Source organism: Macaca mulatta, chromosome 15, assembly GCF_049350105.2.
Source record: "Macaca mulatta isolate MMU2019108-1 chromosome 15, T2T-MMU8v2.0, whole genome shotgun sequence".
Classification (NCBI taxonomy): Eukaryota; Metazoa; Chordata; class Mammalia; order Primates; family Cercopithecidae; genus Macaca; species Macaca mulatta.
This window is the reverse complement of record NC_133420.1, coordinates 18910169-18930732: the sequence shown is the minus strand read 5'-3', so window position 1 is coordinate 18930732 and position 20564 is coordinate 18910169. Positions and strand designations below refer to the sequence as shown.

The 20564-nt window shown below is 51.9% G+C and overlaps 1 protein-coding gene across 8 annotated transcripts in view; it reads right to left on the bottom strand.

Annotated features, from left to right (window-relative positions):
- Nucleotides 1-307: 307 nt before the first annotated feature.
- Nucleotides 308-20564, bottom strand: part of ZER1 (zyg-11 related cell cycle regulator) — a 45849-nt gene continuing 25592 nt past the window's right edge. For 6 of the 8 annotated variants that reach the window (XM_015116617.3, XM_077965552.1, XM_077965549.1 and 3 more), the window contains exons 9-16: nucleotides 13748-13963; nucleotides 12658-12699; nucleotides 12393-12512; nucleotides 11631-11746; nucleotides 10786-10974; nucleotides 6087-6184; nucleotides 3927-4029; nucleotides 308-1913 (exon numbers count right to left, since the gene is read on the bottom strand). In XM_015116617.3, the coding sequence (XP_014972103.1) occupies nucleotides 1856-1913; nucleotides 3927-4029; nucleotides 6087-6184; nucleotides 10786-10974; nucleotides 11631-11746; nucleotides 12393-12512; nucleotides 12658-12699; nucleotides 13748-13963 (942 nt within the window). In that variant the 3' untranslated portion in view covers nucleotides 308-1855. 8 annotated transcript variants of the gene reach the window in all.

Below are 20564 nucleotides of genomic sequence, written 5' to 3'. Positions count from 1 at the left end.
TATCTTCTATTTGCCATCTGTCTCCCCCATCAGGCTGAGCCATCCTGGGCAGGCACCCTGTTGGTCTGGTTGCCAGTTGTGTCCTCAGTGGGCACAGGGATGTGAAGAGAACGCATAGGAAACAGGTACTCCAGCTCAGTCCCCTGCCACCTGTCCCCAGCCTGCAGCCCTTTAACCTACCAAACACACCCCTCCCTACCACAGAACTACCCACACTGCCGTCCCCCTGCCGGGGGTGGCTCAAGTCCTGCTCCAGAGCCTGGAAGCCAGGCTAGCAATCCCCTCCACAAAAAAAGACGCTCTGTTCTCCATTTTGCACAAAAATGTATTTCTGTGACATCCCAAAGTACAGACATTTCCCCAGGCCCCAGGGGGTAAAGCAATGAGGTGTGAACTCTGCCAGGGTCTGGCCGGGGCCACTGAGCGTGGGATGGAAGGGAGCGCTGCATGCAGCCCATCTGCCAAGCTGGGGGAACACAGGGCTGCCGCCCACTTCCCAGGACAGGGAGGGAGAGGCTCTGGGAGAAAAAGGCCAGGTGTCTCTCCCAAAGCTGCTCACCCATCCCGTCCTGCCTGGAGGCGGAAATGCTAGGAACACCTGAAAACAGGCCGGCAGAGGGAAGAGGGAAGAAAAAGCCATCATCCAAAGGCTGCCTCCAGGGTTAGCGCTGCTCCCCAGGCCCCTGTGATCCACAAGTGTCCGATGAGAAGCAAGGCAGCGTCCACCGAGGGAGGAGCACAAGAGAGCCGGCGCCTCTCAGGCTTCCAAGGTAAAGCCGAGGGCAGGGTGGGACCGCCAGAGAGGCCCAAGCAGCCACTGCAGGGCAGTCTGAGTGCTGGTCTGGAGGCGGCTGTGTGGCCGCTGTGGGTCAAAGGCTGGCGTGGGACCTCTGCCTCTGAGAGGCGTGGGGTCCTCTGGGCAGCGGGGCAGGCTGGGATGAGGAGGCAGGCTCAGTTCTGCTGGTGGGAGCGCCTGGGCAGTTGAAGGCTGTGGAGCAAGGAAGCAAGCCCCTGGCCCCAGAAGATGCTGGCTTCCAGGGCAGGGGGCAGGTTCTGGATGTGTTTTGGCAGAAGGGGCAGTGGAATCTGCCCCCGAGTTCTGACCATCCCTGGGCTGGGGCTTTCCACAGCCTGGGACCTGGTGGGAGACTAGGAGGCAGCCTCCATAGCAGCGTGGCCTCAGGCAGGCCTGGCCGGACAGCAGCAGGGCCACTGGGCGCCCTGCTCCTGGAAGGTCTTCAGGGGCAGGGCTGCCTGGACCTTAGCCTAGGAACAGCTCACTTTCTTGCCCCAGATGGCCCACAGCTGGGAGCACCAAGGCTTTTGGGAGACCCAGTGGGGTAAGTTCTAATCCCCAAACCCCATCAGCTGTGCCCGGGAGCCGAGATGGAGTTCTCAGGCATGGGCAGTGGGTCAGGATGCTGGATACACTGTCCAAGGCCTGCTCCTCTCATGAAAGGAAGCCAGACTGGGGTCTGAGTTTCCTGGACAAGGACTGGATACTCACAGCGTTATAGGCATTTAGTCTGGTTGGGGTAGGAGTGAGTGTGTCAGCGATGAAGGCTGAGTGGGTTTGAGAATGGCCAAGGAAGCTGCAAGGACTCAGGAGTGTTGCTTTTGTTTTTGTACAGAAATCATACACACAAAACTTCACACTTCCTAACCAAAAAAAAAATATATATATAATATATATATCTCACTAATGTTAAGGAAAAGCGTCGGTTGTGCAAAAGTCCCCCATGTCTCTTCACTCCGTGGGGGGCTCCCTCGGAAGGGGACTGCCCGCTGGGCTGCTTGAGCACGCTTCCTCCCCGCCTGTGGTCCAGAGCGGTGGTGGCCATGGGGGTGGAGGCCTCTATCTGGATGTGTCCATGTTTTCCTCTTTAAAGTTACTGCAGTGCTCAATCACCTTGCTGGAGACAATGAGGGAGACAGGATTGGAGGGTGGGCTTGGGTGGGTTGAGCCCAGCCCCTCCGAGGTCATCACGCAGCTGGGTAAACACGTGTTCACAGTGATGGTGATGCTGACTGAATGATGTGGATGGAGGGGTTGGCAGAGTGGCTGGCATGTGCAGGGGACTCAGGGAATGGCACCTGTGGCCGTGAATGCCATCACCAGCTGTCCTCCGCTTCCTTCCTTCCCACCACCCCCAGTTCCAGGGCATCTGTGGATAGGGGTCCCCAAATCAGCTCAGGCCTGACCTCCAGAACCCTTTGGAACTTTCTTCAGTGACCTCTTCCTTCTTCATTTTCCCTGCACACCAGACCCTTCTCTTTCCAGAAGTCCACCAGTGGTCCCCAAACTGACTGCACATCAGATTCCCCCAGAGGCCCGGATCCAGTGGCAGGTCCAGGGTGGGGTGGGGACAGCTGTGTTCGCACAAGGGCCCCCACTACCCTGTGGCAGCTGGGGCCCAGCACTCCAGCTCAGATTTCAAGTCTCACCCACCCCAGCCTGACCCCTGCCACCCATCACTGTCAGTTGTCACCTTGGAACCCGGAGAGCTTGCCCATTCAACACCAAGCCTGTGGGTTGGGGGCTTCACTGCAGCCTCTGTGTGTTAAAGGGGTGCCCCAATACCTTTTAGGAAGCAAATTCCCAGAGTGGGAGAGGGGCCAGTGGACAGGCCGAGAGCCTTCTCCTAAGCATCATCCAGGGTCATTTACTCCTTGCTGTCAGATAGGCCAGTGCCTCAGATTCCCATCACAGGCCTTGGACACATGTTCAAAGTGACTGTGGTAGGTAACTGGTCAGTCTTACCCAGTGCTTCTCAAATTTCCCGGGAATCCCTGTTAACCATGAAAATTCCAGGGCCACCTCCCACCTCCCAGATGCACTGGAAAAGAAAACCTAGGGGTGGCTCCTGTCCATTTATTCTTAAATTTTATTTTTTTGAGACAGAGTCTCGCTCTGTTGACCAGGCTGGAGTGCAGTGGCACCATCTCGGCTAACTGCAACCTCCGCCTCCTAGGTTCAAGTGATTCTCCGCCTCAGCCTCCCAAGTGGCTAGGATTATAGGTGCGCACTACTACGCCCAGCTAATTTCGTATTTTTAGTAGAGATGGGGTTTTACCATGTCAGCCAGGTCTCGAACTCCTGACCTCAAGTGATCCACCCACCTCAGACTCCCAGAGTGCTAGGATTACAGGTGTGAGCCCCTGTGCCTGGCCAGCAGTGCCTTTGGGCAGATATAATAGAACCAGGTGACATTTCCCTGCCTGGGCCCAGGAAGTGGCTGTCTGAGGAGCCTCTGAGTTCCAGGCCCCTCCTCCATGTGACCTTTTGCTCTATACAGAGACATGAAAAAGTGTGCTGGGTCAGCTTGACTGTTGTCCCTTCTAGAATGAATCCTGGAGAAAACAAGGTCGTTTCTGACGATTTCGACATGTCACATCCCTGAGAGTCTCTCCTGTCCTGATTGACTTGAGAACTGGAGGGAGTGGCATTTTAGACACTGCAGTGAAAGCCACACAGCCACAGAAGGCCGGGACTCTACCATGTTTGCGACCTTCACATTCAGCAAGCTCACTTGCACTCTGCCTCGTCTCATCTCCAGAATGTATTTGACCATACCATGTCCCTTCTTTAGTGGGAACGTCTTTGGCCAAACAATGAAAAGTTCTGACCTCACTTGCTAATACCCGGTGATAAAAGGATGGAATTTGTTGGGAATAAAATAAAACGAAGCTTACAAACGAGGGCCCTGATGCTCCGTTCAGAGCTTGGTCATCTAGTTTCCAGCCATACTGTGGTCAAGATGACATTTGGAGAGGCCCCAGCTGGACATCAATACACTGTCAACCTCTGTACTCAACCCCAAGCTGCCCCGGGAATTTCAGTCATTCCTAACCTCCAGAGGGCGCCCGCTATGCCCTTACTCCCCCAAATCAAGGTTCCAGGCAGAAACACACTGCTAGTCTCTTACCGGGCCATTTCCTTGGTCTCCTGCCGTGCGGTCGCCATCTTAATTATGTCCCTCAGAAGGGGCAACCCCCCTTCTTTGATCAGCAGAGGGCAGTACTTGTCCGCTGTGGGATAGGAGCAGACAGCAGAGGATCAGGATGGTCTTCTGATCAGCCCGAGGCCCAGAAACCCACCCTGTCTGTGAGGACTATCCTGGTGCTGGGGGTGTGAAGGCACAGGCCTTGGTGGGGGCAAGACGTGTGCCCAGCCCCATGGGTGGGAGTTCTGCATCCACGTAGGGGAAGCAAGAGGTGACTCCTTGGTTTGAAGTTGCTGTATTTATTTCCAGAGCTCATTCTTTTTTTTAAAAAAAATTTTTATATATATAAAATCTTAAAAATATATATATATATATTATATATATATATATATATTTTTTTTTTTTTTTTTTTTTGAGACGGAGTCTTGCTCTGTCACCCAGGCTGGAGTGCAGTGGCCAGATCTCGGCTCACTGCAAGCTCCGCCTCCCGGGTTTACGCCATTCTCCTGCCTCAGCCTCCCGAGTAGCTGGGACTACAGGCGCCCGCCACCTCGCCCGGCTAGTTTTTTGTATTTTTTAGTAGAGACGGGGTTTCACCGTGTTAGCCAGGATGGTCTCGATCTCCTGACCTCATGATCCACCCGTCTTGGCCTCCCAAAGTGCTGGGATTACAGGCTTGAGCCACCGCGCCCGGCCATAATTTTTTTTTTTTTTTTTTTTGAGACAGAGTCTCACTCTGTCACCCAGGCTGGAGTGCAGTGGCGTGATCTGAGTTCATTGTAACCTCTGCCTCCTGGGTTCAAACGATTCTCCTGTCTCAGCCTCCCTAGTAACTGGGACTACAGGCACGTGCCACCAAGCCCAGCTAATTTTTATATTTTTAGTAGAGACGGGGTTTCACTATGTTGGCCAGGGTGGTCTCAAACTCTTGGCCTCAAATGATCCGCCCACCTCGGCCTCCCAGTTTGCTAGGATTATAGGCGTGAGCCACTGCACCCAGACTAATTATTATTATTATTATTATTTATTTTTTTTTTTTTTGAGACGGAGTCTCGCTCTGTCACCCAGGCTGGAGTGCCGCGGCCGGATCTCGGCTCACTGCAAGCTCCGCCTCCCGGGTTCACGCCATTCTCCTGCCTCAGCCTCTCCAGTAGCTGGGACTACAGGCGCCCGCCACCTTGCCCGGCTAGTTTTTTGTATTTTTTAGTAGAGACGGGGTTTCACCGTGTTAGCCAGGATGGTCTCGATCTCCTGACCTCGTGATCCGCCCGTCTCGGCCTCCCAAAGTGCTGGGATTACAGGCGTGAGCCACCGTCGCCCGGCCTATTTTTTTTTTTTAAAGCAGAGACAGGGTCGCGCCATGTTGCCTATGTTGGTCTCAACCTCTTGGGCTCAAGCAATCCTCCACCTCAGCCTCCCAAAGGGCTGGGATTACAGGTGTGAGACACTATGCCTGGCCTCCAGCGCTCATTCTCTGGAAAATGTCACCCAAACCAGTGAGACCAGTGGCTCCTAAAGATGGTGATCCTTTGAGAAGTTTCTATAAAAATATAGATTTCTAAGCCCTGTCGCTCAATATTCTTTTTCAACAAATCCAAGGACCAAGATTTATCCGTATTTTCACCAGGTGATTCTGGTGACCCACCAGGTTGGAACCAGCTGGTGGTATAGTTGGTTTTTTTCATGCAGAAAGCATGGAGACTTCTATTTTATTTCTGGAGATGGGGGTCTCGCTATGTTGCCCAGGCTGGAGTGCCCAAGGCATGATCATAGCTCAATGCAGCTGGAAACTCCAGACCTCAGGCAATTCTCCTGTCTCAGCCTCCTGAATAGCTGTGTGCACCACTGAGCCCAGCAGGCATGGAGATTTTGGACTGTTCCTGCACATGGAAACGGGAAGCATTAAGAAAGCTGTCTGGGAACTCTGCACAGGTGTTTCGCCTGCTAGGCCTGCTTCTGGTGAGGAGGCAGGAGTGGGCCGTTAAGCTGGGTGTCCCACAAATGCTGGAAAGTGGAGGGTTCTGCTCTGAGGCACAAAAGCGGCAGCAGCAATTAATGCTCCCCCCTGGACTACAAACTCCCTGAGGGCACATCTGCTTTCAGCTGGATGAGTGTCTGAACCCAGGACCAGTCAGCACTCACGGTAGACAGACACGAGGTTATACAGGGCCCAGGTTGCCCAGTGCTGGCTGACAGGAGAGATTCCCTGGGGAAGGAGGCGAAGAATTGGTTCAAATGACCTGCAGGAAAAGAAATCAAGGTCACTGTGGATACTGGGGGTGAGGAGTGTGTCTTTTCTTGTCTGAGGTTTCTTCCCACTGGGGAATCCTAGTGATCAACCATGACAGGCTGGCAGGATGCCAGGGAGAAGGGACAGCTGGCCCTGCATCCCACTGGCAGGCTGCACAACGAGGCTCCCTTGGAGAGAGGATAAAGGCACAAGCACATGAGGGAGGCAGAGGGGACCCAGATTAGGAGGAGCAGAAAGCTGGAGACCTCAGCAAGGAGCAGAGACCCAGCCTGGGGAGAAGGGGAGACGCACACTGGGAACAGAAGCACGTGTGACTGTTTCTTTTTCTGAGATGGAGTTTTGCTCTGTCGCCCAGGCTGGAATGCAGTGGAGCGATCTCCACTCATTGCAACCTCTGCCTCCTGGGTTTAAGCAATTCTCCTGCCTCAGCCTCCTGAGTAGCTGGGATTACAGGCGTGTGCCACCACACCCAGCTAATTTTTTTTTTTTTTCTTTTGAGACGGAGTCTTGCTCTGTTGCCCAGGCTGGAATGCAGTGGAGCGATCTCAGCTCACTGCAAGCTCTGCCTCCTGGGTTCATGCCATTCTCCTGCCTCAGCCTCCCAAAGTGCTGGGATTACAGGCGTGTGCCACCGTGCCTGGGCTAATTTTTGTATTTTTAGTAGAGACAGAGTTTCAGTATGTTGGTCAGGTTGGTCTCAAACTCTTGACCTCAACTGATCCGCCTGCCTCAGCTTCCCAAAGTGCTGGGATTACAGGCATGAACCATCATGTCCGGCCCTTTTTTCGTTTTTGAGACTGAGTCTCACTCTGTCACGCAGGCTGGAGTGCAGTGGTGCGATCTGGGCACACTGCAACCTCTGCCTCCTGGGGTTCATATGATTCTCCTGCCTCAGCCTCCCGAGTAGCTGGGACTACAGGCGCATGCCACCACGCCCAGCTAATTTTGGGTTAGAGCATCATTTTGCCGTTGGCCAGGCGGGTCTTGAACCCCTGAGCACCTGCCTTGGCCTCCCAAAGTGCTAGGATTACAGGCCACTGTGAGCCACTGCACCCAGACTAATTTTTTTTTTTTTTTTTTAGCCACTGTGCCCGACCTTTTGTTTTTTTGAGAAAGGGTCTCGCTCTGCTGCCCAGGCTGGAGTGCAGTGGCGTGATCAGAGCTCACTGCAGCCTTGACCTTCCAGGCCATGCAAGTGCTCCTCCCACCTCAGCCTCCTGAGGAGCTGGGACTACAGGTGTGGGCCACCATGACTGAATAATTAAAAACAAAATTTTTTTGGCCGGGCGCAGTGGCTTACGCCTGTAATCCTACCACTTTGGGAGGCTGAGGCAGGTGGATTGCCTGAGCTCAGGAGTTTGAGACCAGCCTGGGCAACACAGTGAAACCCCGTCTCTACTAAAGTACAAAAAATTAGTTGGGCATGGCAGCATACACCTGTAATCTCAGCTACTTGGGAGGCAGGAGAATTGCTTGAACCCGGGAGGTGGGGGTTGCAGTGAGCCAAGATCGCACCATTGCACTCCAGCCTGGGTGACAGTGTGATTCTCCGTCTCAAAAAAATAAATTTTTTTGTAGAGGTGAGGGCTCAGGCTGGTTTCAAACTCCTGAGCTCAAGTGATCCTCCTGCCTCGGCCTCCCAAAGTGGCTGGGATTCTAGGCGTGAGCCACCGCATCCAGCCTATGACTGCTCTTCTGACAAGGGCCTTCTGTGGGCCAGCATGGATGGAGTCATGGTCCAAAAGCCTGAAACACGTGTGTGCAAAACTCCTGGGCCAGCGATTCTGCTTCCTTTCTCCCCAAGAACTATAGTACTTCGCGCATTGGCAAAACTGTCAGTGTCAGCCTGTTCCTCCCAACATGGGTTTTCAACTGAAATGGCCATCTGTACAGGATGGTACAAAGAGAGTGACTCCGTCCTAAAATGACGAGGGAGATCCTTGCCTGGTGATTGGCCATTCAGTCACAAAACAGTGGGAATTGATGCCAGCTTGACTTAAAGTAATGAAATCTGTGCATAGAAACACTGCTGGAAGAAGAGACACCAAAATGTCAACAGGGGTTCTCTTTCAGGGAGTGAGATTATGAACAATTCCTGTTTTCTTCTTCTTCTTCTTTTTTTTTTTTTTTTTTGAGACGGAGTATCACTCTATTGTTGCCCAGGCTGGAGTGCAGTGGTGAGTTCTTAGCTCACTGCAACCTCTGCCTTTTGGGTTCAAGTGATTCTCATGCCTCAGCCTCCCAAGTAGCTGGGATTACAGGTGCCCGCCAACATGCCTGGCTAATTTTTGTATTTTTAGCAGAGATGGGGTTTCACTGTGTTGGTCAGGATGGTTTCGAACTCCTGACCTCAGGTGATCCGCCTGCCTTAGCCTCCCAAGGTGCTGGGATTAAAGGATTGAGCCACTGTGCCTGGTCCTGTTTTGTTTTCTTGTTTTTTTTTTTGTTTTTTTTTTTTTTTTTTTTTGAGACGGAGTCTTGCTCTGTCGCCCAGGCTGGAGTGCAGTGGCCGGATCTCGGCTCACTGCAAGCTCCGCCTCCCGGGTTCACGCCATTCTCCTGCCTCAGCCTCCCGAGTAGCTGGGACTACAGGCGCCCGCCACCTCGCCCGGCTAGTTTTTTGTATTTTTAGTAGAGATGGAGTTTCACCGTGTTAGCCAGGATGGTCTTGATCTCCTGACCTCGTGATCCGCCCGTCTCGGCCTCCCAAAGTGCTGGGATTACAGGCTTGAGCCACCGCGCCCGGCCTCTTGTTTTTTTTTTTTAAAGAAATGGAGTCTCATTCTGTCTCCCAGGCTGGAGTGCAGTAGCGTAATGTCGACTCACTACAGCCTTGACCACCTGGGCTCAAGTGATCCTCCTGCCTCAGCCTCCCTAGTAGGTGGGACTACGGATGTGCACCATCACGCCCAGCTGATTTTTTTTTTTTTTTTTTTTGAGACAGAGTCTAGCTCTGTGGCCCAGGCTGGAGTGCAGTGGCCGGATCTCAGCTCACTGAAAGCTCCGCCTCCCGGGTTTACGCCATTCTCCTGCCTCAGCCTCCCGAGTAGCTGGGACTACAGGCGCCCACCACCTCGCCCGGCTAGTTTTTTGTATTTTTTAGTAGAGACGGGGTTTCACCATGTTAGCCAGGATGGTCTCGATCTCCTGACCTCGTGATCCGCCCGTCTCAGCCTCCCAAAGTGCTGGGATTACAGGCTTGAGCCACCGCGCCCGGCCATTTTTTTTTTTTTTTTTTTTTTGAGACAGAGTCTTGGTCTGTCGCCCAGGCTGGAGTGCAGTGGCGCCATCTCGGTTCACTGCAACCTCCGCCTCCCAAGTTCAAGCGATTCTCCTGCCACAGCCTCCTGAGTAGCTGGGATTATGGGTATGTGCCACCACTCCAGGTTTTTGTATTTTTAGTAGAGATTGAGTTTCACCATGTTGGGCAGGCTGGTCTCAAACTCCTGACCTCGTGATCTGCCCACCTCAGCCTCCTAAAGTTCTGTGATTACAGGCGTGAGCCATTGCACCCGGCCTGAATTTAAAAATTTTTTTTTTTTTTTTTGAGACGGAGTCTTTCTCTGTCGCCCAGGCTGGAGTGCAGTGGTGCGATCTTAGTTCACTGCAAGCTCCGCCTCTCGGGTTCACACCATTCTCCTGCCTCAGCCTCCCGAGTAGCTGGGACTACAGGCACCCGTCACCATGCCCAGCGAATTTTTGTATTTTTAGTAGAGATGGGGTTTCACTGTGTTAGCCAGGATGGTCTCAATCTCCTGACCTCGTGATCCGCCTGCCTTGGCGTCCCAAAGTGCTGGGATTACAGCTGTGAGCCATGGCGCCCGGCCTAAATTTTTAGTAAAGAGGAAGTCTCACTATGTTGCCCAAGCTGGTCTTGAAATCTTGGGCTCAGCCGGGCGTGGTGGCTCACACCTATAATCCCAGCACTCTGGGAGGCCGAGGCGGGCAGATCATGAGGTCAGGAGATGGAAACCAACCTGGCTAACACGGTGAAACCCCGTCTCTACTAAAAATACAAAAAAATTAGCTGGGCGTGGTGGTGGGCACCTGTAGTTCCAGCTACTTGGGAGGCTGAGGCAGGAGAATGGTGTGAACCCAGGAGGCGGAGCTTGCAGTGAGCTGGACTGTGCCACTGCACTCCAGCCTGGGTGACAGAGCAAGACTCCATCTCAAAAAAAAAAAAAAAAGAAATCTCGGGCTCAAATGATACTCCTGTCTCGACTTCCCAAAGTGCTGGGATTATAGGCAAGAGCTATTGTGCCCGGCCCATCTGTATGGTTTTCTGTTGTGTGTCTATTTTCTCCCCACTTTTCCCCACAAATCAGTAGGTATCAGTAGTTTGCAAAGAGCAGGCTTTGGGTACATGCAGATGTTGGCATGTATGACAAATGCTCCAGGCTGCATGGGTGAGATCGTGCCTTTATTTATGCTCTGTGCTGTGTGCAGCTACACATCAGTGAGTGAAAGCAGAACCCCACAGAGGACCAGAAGAAAGGCGGGAGCTCTGAGCAGACCTTAATGGCATGAGCATCCTGCCCAGCACTTACCGCATATTCCACACTGCATCCCCGCTCCGCACCCTGCCCGCACCTGTAATTGATGTTTCTCCGAGAGTTGATGTCCCAGCTCTGGATGGCGGCCCACATGCGTTCCTCCACCTCCTCGCGCTGGGGCTCACAGACGCCCCAGGCCTCGGGTCCATCAAACATGATGTGGGAGAGGACGCCGCAGGCATTGTAGGAAACCTCGATCCCATCGGCCTTGCTCTCCAACAGGTTGCTGCCAGGAGAAAGACAGAAAAATGGAGTCCCACTCCCCGAGTTTCTCTTCAGATACCAGCTGCAGGACCCCAACTTAAAACAAGAAGCAAGAGGTGCTAGTTATTTCTTTATCACATACTGTCTATATACCCAGATTAGTTCTAAAGGGATTTGAGGTCATTTAAGATATAATTACAGGCTGGGCGAAGTGGCTCACGCCTGTAATCCCAGCATTTTGGGAGGCTGAGGTGGGCAGATCACGAGGTCAGGAGTTTGAGACCATCCTGGCTAACATGGTGAAACCCCGTCTCTACTAAAAAATACAAAAAAATTAGCTGGGCATGGTGGTGGGCACCTGTAGTCCCAACTATTTGGGAGGCTGAGGCAGGAGAATGGCAGGAACCCAGGAGGAAGAGCTTGCAGTTAGCCTAGATTGCGCCACTGCACTTCAGCCTGGGTGACAGAGCAAGACTCCATCTCAAAAAAAAAAAAAAACGATATATAATTACAAAAGGGCCACTTATGAAGGATTGAATGAATAAGAGACCATATTATAGAGGGAAAACGACATTTATAGCAAACCTAGGCTAAGAGCAGTTGTGCAACCGAGCAGACACTAGAGCTCTGAGCATCCTGGCAGCCAAGGCAAAAAAGGAAAGGATTAAAAGTACTAACCTGAAGACACTGATGAACTGGGAAGTCATTAGTTGAGGCCGCAGCTCCTTCACTTCTGCCACATTCCCCAAGAGTCCTAGCATATTCCTATGCAGTTCCTGCTTCTCTGGGAATTCCTGGGAAAATGAGAGCCAGTGGGCCACATCAATTAGTACTTAATGACTTAGTATCTGGTATTGTTAACCAAAAAGCTTTATGGGCATCTGGCCATGCCAACTAGATAAAGAGGGGGCATATAGGCTGCCCTCCTACCCTCCAATGCACCTAGGTCAGTGCAGGGTACACACACTAAGGGATTAAAGGGGTGGGATTCCTTGCCACAAAGGCAAAGGCTGATTAGAGATCTGACCTATGGGACAGACGTGGTTGTGTTCACCAAAGCTCAAAATATTAGTTTAAGGGACCCTCCTAGAAATCAGAGCAGGAAAACAGAGCATGTGTTTAAGGATGAACAGACCTGCTGTCTAGCTCGTAGCGTAGTGGGCTCTGGCCAGCTGTGGGCAGGCTGAGAATGACTGCTGAGGAGACAGGGAGGGGCTTTCCCTGGGAGTGGGCGCTCTCAGGAGGCCCCACCAGGCCATCTGGGTCTGGAGCTTCTGTCAGCAGCAAATCCTGGGTGGGTGGGCCTGAGTCTGTCCCCACTGCCCTTCTCCGGAAGCATGGGTGAGGGGTGCTACAGATTTGGTTGCGGGGAAGCCTCGGGACAGCAGAGGGGCCATGTGGGCAGCTGAGGCAGCTGCTCCTGCAGGAGGTGGACACTACCTTCAGGCAGTCCAGGAAGAGCTTCATGCCGTTGAAATTGAGGAACATCTCGCAGTTGTCAGGAGTTTCATCTGTGATGTTCCACAGGGCGCTCCAGGAGAACTCCATGACCTGGTCACACTGTGAGGGCAGGACAGGGCTCAGCCAGGGCTCCTGGTACCCAGGGAGGGGGGCCCCTGACAAAACATGGACCTCCCCCAGGGGCAGCCCAGGCCCCTTGCGGGCTAGGGAAAGGGCAGCGCGACTTCGTGAAGACTTGACTTACTATCTTGTCCAGCAGCTTCTTCTGAATCAGCTTCAGCATAGTCTGCAGGCAGGGACAAGAGTCTGCTAGAGTGCTGGGGCTCAAGAACTCCCACCCCCATGAACCCAAGATGGAGGGGAGGCTCAGCATGGCTAGTTCAGGAGTCTTGACAGGAGTCTTGAGGCTCACCACGGCTAGTTCAGGAGTCTTGACAAGATCAAGTCTCCATATCTTTGGGGGAGGCTATTTGAAGGCATCCATTCCTCAGCCCCTTGGTATTGGCATCAGGAGGCCCGGGTGCCATTCCTGGCCCTCGGGTGACTCCCCTGTGACTTTGGGCACAGCCCTTCCCGCTGGGGCTTGAGCTTCCCTAACCATCAAATGAGACCAGAAGCTCTTGAGCTCCTTTGTCATTCTTTCCTTCCTTTCACCAGTGATATTTATCACCTCCCCACTGGCCTCCAGGGCCCATGCCAGGAAGTGCTGGGGACACAATGACAGAAGGACAACATGGCATCTTTCCCTATGGAGCCTATGAAAGCAGGAGGAGTGCAGGGACTGGGAGAGGATGACAGTATGCTGTAGGTGGAAGAAATCTATGAGGCCACCAGCAACGTTCAGCATTAAGAAATTCTTCCTGGCCGGGCGCGGTGGCTCAAGCCTGTAATCCCAGCACTTTGGGAGGCCGAGGCGGGTGGATCACGAGGTCAGGAGATCGAGACTATCCTGGCTAACATGGTGAAACCCCGTCTCTACTAAAAATACAAAAAACTAGCCGGGCGTGGTGGCGGGCGCCTGTAGTCCCAGCTACTTGGGAGGCTGAGGCGGGAGAATGGCTTGAACCCGGGAGGCGGAGCTTGCAGTGAGCCGAGATCACGCCACTGCACTCCAGCCTGGGAGACACAGCGAGACTCCGTCTCAAAAAAAAAAAAAAAAAAAGAAATTCTTCCTTTGGTCTAGCCTAAAACCCTCATGCTTCAGCACACTCTCCCTCTCCAACTCCCAGTCCCAGGCCCTGCTCTGAGACTCTCACTCAGGGTAGAGGAGTGGTGGAGAGGGGTGGGGGAGAGTAGTGAGGCTCAGGAGGAAGGGGGCACCCCCCCACACGTACCACAACAAAGCCCATCTTGCCCACAGCCTCCTTGTGGTCGTTGTCCACCTGGCAGACCAGGGCATTGCACAGGTGCACGGCGATCCGCTGGATGGACTCGTCCTGCCGCGTGGGGTTGAGGATGCTGAGCAGGAGCTCGTTGACCCGGCGGTACTGGAATTCCAGCTCCTCGGGGATGCTGAAGTTGCAGAGCGTCAGGCAGCAGTTCCGCTGCACCTGGGCCGGGACAGGACACAAGCGGGGCACATTCAGTTTCAGACTCAGGAGCAGGGCTCTAGGAACTCTCTAGAGGTATGAGATCACCCAGAGTTCTGGCAGTCCAGGCCGGTTTTCTGGAAGAGGAGGCTATACAAGTGTTCTTTTAAAAATGTTTTATTGGCCGGGCGCGGTGGCTCAAGCCTGTAATCCCAGCACTTTGGGAGGCCGAGACGGGCGGATCACAAGGTCAGGAGATCGAGACCATCCTGGCTAACACGGCGAAACCCCGTCTCTACTAAAAACACAAAAAATTAGCCGGGCGAGGTGGCGGCGCCTGTAAACTCCCAGCTACTCGGGAGGCTGAGGCAGGAGAATGGCGGGAACCCGGGAGGCGGAGCTTGCAGTGAGCTGAGATCCGGGCACTGCACTCCAGCCTGAACGGCAGAGCGAGACTCCGTCTCAAAAAAAAAAAAAAAAAAAAAAAAAATGTTTTATTGGCCGGGCGCGGTGGCTCAAGCCTGTAATCCCAGCACTTTGGGAGGCCACGACGGGCGGATCACGAGGTCAGGAGATGGAGGCCATCCTGGCTAACCCGGTGAAACCCCGTCTCTACTAAAAAATACAAAAAAAAAAACCTAGCCGGGCGAGGTGGCGGGCGCCTGTAGTCCCAGCTACTCGGGAGGCTGAGGCAGGAGAATGGCGTGAACCCGGGAGGCGAAACTTGCAGTGAGCTGAGATCTGGCCACTGCACTCCAGCCCGGGCGACAGAGCGAGACTCCGTCTCAAAAAAAAAAAAAAAAAAAAAAAAAAAGTTTTATTAGCCGGGCGCGGTGGCTCACGCCTGTAATCCCAGCACTTTGGGAGGCTGAGGCGGACGGATCACGAGGTCAGGAGATGGAGACCATCCTGGCTAACACAGTGAAATCCCGTCTTTACTAAAAATGCAAAAAATTAGCGGACGTGGCGGCGGGCGCCTGTAGTTCCAGCTACTCAGGAGGCTGAGGAGAATGGCGTGAACCCGGGAGGCGGAGCTTGCAGTGAGCGGAGATCACACCACTGCACTCCAACCTGGGCGACTGAGCAAGACTCTGTCTCAAAAAAAAAACTTTTTTTTATTAAAATGTGAAATATTCATACAGAAGAATGCATAAAACACAAATGTGGAAGGGCGCGGTGGCTCACGCCTATAATCCCAGCACTTTGGAAGGCCCAGGTGGGCGGATCACGAGGTGAGGAGATGGAAACCATCCTGGCTAACATGGTGCAACCCCGTCTCTACCACAAATACAAAAAATTAGCCGGGTGTGGTGGTGGGCGCTTGTAGTCCCAGCTACTCGGGAGGCTGAGGCAGGAGAATGGCATGAACCCGGGAGGCGGAGCTTGTAGTGAGCCCAGATCACGCCACTGCACTCCAGCCTGGGCGACAGAGCAAGACTCCGTTTCAAAAAAAAAAAAAAAAAAACCCACAAATGTATAGTTTTATAAATAACATAAAGTGAACTCAATGTAACCATCACCTGGGTCAAGAAACAGAACACTGTCAGCACCCAGAAGTCCCCATTGTCCCTTCCTGATCATAAGCCCCTTAGCCCTTAGACCCCCCCCTAGAAAGAACCACTACAATATCCCTGCTTTTTTCTTTTCTTTTTTTTTTTTTTGAGATGGAGTCTGGCTCTGTTGCCCAGGCTGGAGTGCAGTGGACCTATCTCGGCTCACTGCAACCTCCACCTCCCTGGTTCAAACAATTCTCCTTCCTCAGCCTCCTGAGTAGCTGGAATTACAGGCGTGCCACCACGCCCGGCTAATTTTTGTATTTTTAGTGGAGATGGGGTTTCCCCATGCTGGCCAGGTTGGTCTCGTACTCCTAGCCTCAAGTGATCTGCCTGCCTCGGCCTCCCAAAGTGTTGGGATTATAGGTGTGAGCCACTGCACCCAGCCTTCTTTTATTTTTATTTTTTGAGACAGGGTCTTGCTCTGCTACTCAGGCTGGAGCGCAGTGGCACCATCATGGTGCAGCCTCAACCTCTGGGGCTCAAGCGATCCTCCCTCCTCAGCATCCTGAGTAGCTAGTACTACAGCTGTGTGCCACCATGCCCAGCTACTATTTTGTGTTTTGTAGAGATGGGGTCTCACTATGTTGTCCAGGCTGGCCTCTATCTCCTGGGCTCAAGAGATCTTCTTACCTCAGCCTCCCAGAGTTCTGGGATTCTAGGCATGAGCAACTGCACCTGGCCCCTGCTTTCTTTTATTTTTTGAGACAGGGTCTCACTCTGTCACCCAGGCTGGAGTGTGGAGGCGCAATCTCAGCTCACTGCAACCTCTCCGTCCTGGGCTCAAGTGATCCTCCCACCTCAGCCTCGCTAGTAGCTGGAATTACAGGTGTATCCAATGGCCCCCCCTTTTTTTTTTTTTTTTTGAGATGGAGTCTCACTCTGTCACCCAGGCTGGAGTGCAGTGGCGTGATCTCGGCTCACTGCAACCTCTGCCTCCAGTGTTCAAGTAATTTTCTGCCTCAGCCGCCTGAATAGCTAGGATTACAGGCACCTGGCACCACACCCAGCTAATTTTTTGTATTTTTAGTAGAGATGGTGTTTCACCATTTTGGCCAGGGTGGTCTTGAGCTTCTAAACTCGTGATCCACCCACCTCGACCTCCTGAAGTGCTGGGATTACAGGCATGAGCCACCATGTCTGGCATTTTGTGCAGTGGTGCAGTCTTGGCTCACTGCAACCTCCGCTTTGTGGGTTCAAGTGAATCTCTTGCCTCAGCCTCCCAAGTAGCTGGGATTATAGACGTGTGCCACCACGCTCAGCTAATTTTTTTGCATGTTTTGTAGAAGACAGGGTTTCACCATGTTGGTCAGGATGGTCTTGATCTCTTGACTTCATAATCCACCAGCCTTGGCCTCCCAAAGTGCTGGGATTACAGACGAGAGTCACTGTGCCTGGCCTTTTTTTTTTTTTTTTTTTTGAGATGGAGTTTCACTCTTGTTGGCAAGGCTGGAATGCAATGGCGCGATCTCAGCTCACTGCAACCTGTGCCTCCCAGGTTCAAGTGATTCTCCTGCCTCAGCCTCCCAAGTAGCTGGAATTACAGGCTCCCGCCACCATGCCAAGCTAATTTTTGTATTTTTAGTAGAGATGGGGTTTCGTCATGTTGGCCAGGCTGGTCTGGAACTCCTGACCTCAGGTGATCCACCTGCCTCAGCCTCCCAAAGTGCTGAGATTACAGGCGTGAGCCACCATGCCTGGCTGACCCTGCTTTTCATAGATATTCTATAGGTTTGCAAGATTAACGGTTGTTATACATAGCTGAAATGCATTGATTTTTCATTACAGTATAGTATTCCATCATGACACCCCAATGTATTCATCCATTCTACAGCTGATGGATGTCTGGGTGACTCTAAGAGTTGGCTACTGTGAACCATGTATTATACCTGCATCCTGGTGACCATAAGCATGGGTTTCTTTAGGGCACACATGCCTGGTGACTTCTGGGTCACAGGGTGTGCATGTCTTCAACCTTATTAGGTAACACTAGACTGTTTTCCACAGTGGCTTTAGCAGTTTACACTCCTATCAGCAGTGCAGGAGCTCCTCAGTTGCTCTACATCCTCAGTTTTCTTTGTACCGTCTGCAGGTTTATTTGCTTATTGATTTGTTTGGGGTTTTTTTTTGAGTCAGTGTCTCATTCTGTTGCCCAGGCTGGAGTGCAGTGGTGCGACCATAGCTCACTGCAGCCTCAAACTCCTGGGCTGAAACAATCCTCTTGCTTCAGCCTCCTAAGTAGCTGGGACTACAGGAGTACATCACCACACCTGGCCAATTTAAAAAAAAAAATTTTTTTTTTTTTTTGAGATGGAGTCTCATTTACTCTATCGCCCAGGCTGGAGTGCAGTGGCATGATCCTGGCTCACTGCAGCCACCTTCTAGTGCAAGCGATTCTCCCGTCTCAGCCTCCCCAAGTAGCTGGGATTACATAGGGACCCGCCCTCATGCCTGGCTAATTTTTGTATTTTAGTAGAGACGGGGTTTTACCACGTTGGCCAGGCTGGTCTTGAACTCCTGACCTCAGGTGATCCACCCGCCTCAGCCTCCCAAAGTGCTGGGATTACAGGTGTGAGCCACCTCGCCTGGACCTATTTATTTGTTTTTAAGATGGGGTCTCTCTGTTGCCAGACTGGAGTGCAGTGGTGCCATCATAGCTCACTGCAGCCTTGAACTCCCGGGCTCAAGCAATTTTCACACCTCAGCTTCCAAGGAGGCTGGGATTCCTAGGCATGTGCCATCACACCCGGCCTTTTTTTAAATTTAAATTTTATTTATGTATTTATTTTTTGAGACAGAGTCTCACTCTGTCACCGAGGCTGGAGTGCACTGGCACGATCTCGGTTCACTGCAACCTCCACCTGGATTCAAGCGATTCTCCCACCTCAGCCTTCCTAGTAGCTGGGATTACAGCTGCCCACCACCCCGCCTGGCTAATTTTTGTATTTTTGGTAGAGACGGGGTTTTGCCATGTTGGCCAGGATGGTCTAGAACTCCTTGCCTCAAGTGATCCGTCTGCCTCAGCCTCCCAAAGTGCAAGGATTACGGGCATAAGCCATTGCGCCCGGCCTTTTTCAAAAAAATTTTACAAGTGAGGATGTATGCATATTTTTTTCCTCTAAGAACAGTTCTAATTGCGGAATGGCTAGGTCAGAAGATAGATGCATTTACAATTTTGGCAGGTTCTGCTGGTTGCCCTCCACAAAGGTTGCACGACTCATCCCTCACCAGTAGACAGGGTGTGAGGTGCTCTTGCCTACCTATGCGACATTGGGTATCACCAAGCTCTTGAGATGAAATGTGACTTCCTCTTATTTTGATTTCCATTTCTGTGACAGATTTATTAATTCATTTGGGAGTCTCCAACTACTCTTCTTTTTCTCTTTTCTTTTCCTTTTTTTCCTTTTTTTTTTTTTTTTTAAGACAGGGTCTCCTCTGTTGCCCAAGCTAGAGTACAGTGATAGAATCAGAGTTCACTGCAGCCTCCACTTCCCAGGCTCAAGCAATCATCCCACTTTGGCCTCCAAGTAGCTGGGGCTACAGACGCATACCACTACACCCAGCTAATTAAAATTAAAAAAAATTTTTTTTGAGACAGAGTTTCAATATCATCACCCAGGCTGGAGTGCGATGGTACCATCTCGGCTCACTGCAAGCTCTGCCTCCTGGGTTCAAGCGATTCTCCTGCCTTAGCCTCCTGAGTAGCTAGGATTACAGGTTCCCACCACCACACTCGGCTAATTTTTGTATTTTAAGTAGAGACCGGGTTTCACCATGTTGGCCAGGCTGGTCCTGAACTCCTGACCTCAGGTGATCAACCTGCCTTGGCCTCCCAAAGTGCTGAGCCACCATGCCAGCCTAAAAAACTTTTTTGTAGAGAAGGGGCAGGTGGGCATGTCACTTGAGGCTAGGAGGAGTTCCAGACCAGCCTGGCCAACATGGCGAAACGTTGTCTCTATTAAAAATACAAAAATTAGCCAGGTGTGGTGGCGTGCTCCTGTAGTCCCAGCTACTCAGGACGCTGAGGCAGGAGAATCACTTGAACCTGGAGGTAGAGGTTGCAGTGAGCCGAGATCACGCCACTACACTTCAGCCTGGGCAACAGAGAGAGACTCTGTCTCCAAAAAAAAAAAAAAAGAAAAGAAAAGAAAAAATACACACACTCAGATATTGCCCCTGAAATTCTACAACTCTACTTCTAGATATGTATTATAAGGATAACTAATTAAGTATAATTAACAAAGCATTGCTTGGGAGCACAAAAGATGAAACAGCAACCTAAATTATTCGACTCTGGGGGCTGTTTCACATACTGGGCAGAGCCCTGACCTTGGCCACTGCCTCCAAGCTCCAGCAGAGTCCTCCACACAGTGGCCTCTCCCTGGATGAGGACACTGAACATACGCTGGTGTCAACAGTTATGGAAATGAACCTTAATACCAGCTGTATCTAGGGGAGGAGAGGTAAGACTGTGAGTGGCTTTCGCTGTATTTAATACATTCTTGTATCACTTGAATTTTTTCATCTTTTAAGCATTAGGTATCATTTTTTTGTTTTGTTTTTGTTTTTGTGTTGATACAGAGTCTTGCTTTGTCACCCAGACTGGAGTGCAGTGGCACGATCTCGGCTTACTGAAATCTCCACCTCCCGGATTTAAGCAATCCTCCTGTCTCAGCCTCCCGAGTAGCTGAGACTACAGGAACCCGCCACTATGCCCGGCTAATTTTTGTATTTTTGGTAGAGATAGGGTTTCACCATGTTGGCCAGGCTGGTCTGGAACTCCTGATCTTAAGTGATCCGCCTTCCTTGTCCTTCCAAAGTGCTGGGATTACAGGTGAGGGCCACTGTGCCTGGCTTAAGCATTAGGGTATCTTTTGTAATCAGAAAAGAAACATTATTAAACAATTTTTGGGCCTAGTGCAATGTTCATGCCTACAATCCCAGCACTTTGGGAAACCAAGGCAGGAGGATCACTTGAGCCAGGGGATAGCAAGGGCAACATAGTGAGACCCTGAGACCCTGTTACCACACACACACACACACAAATTAGCTGCGTGTGGCCAGGGCGC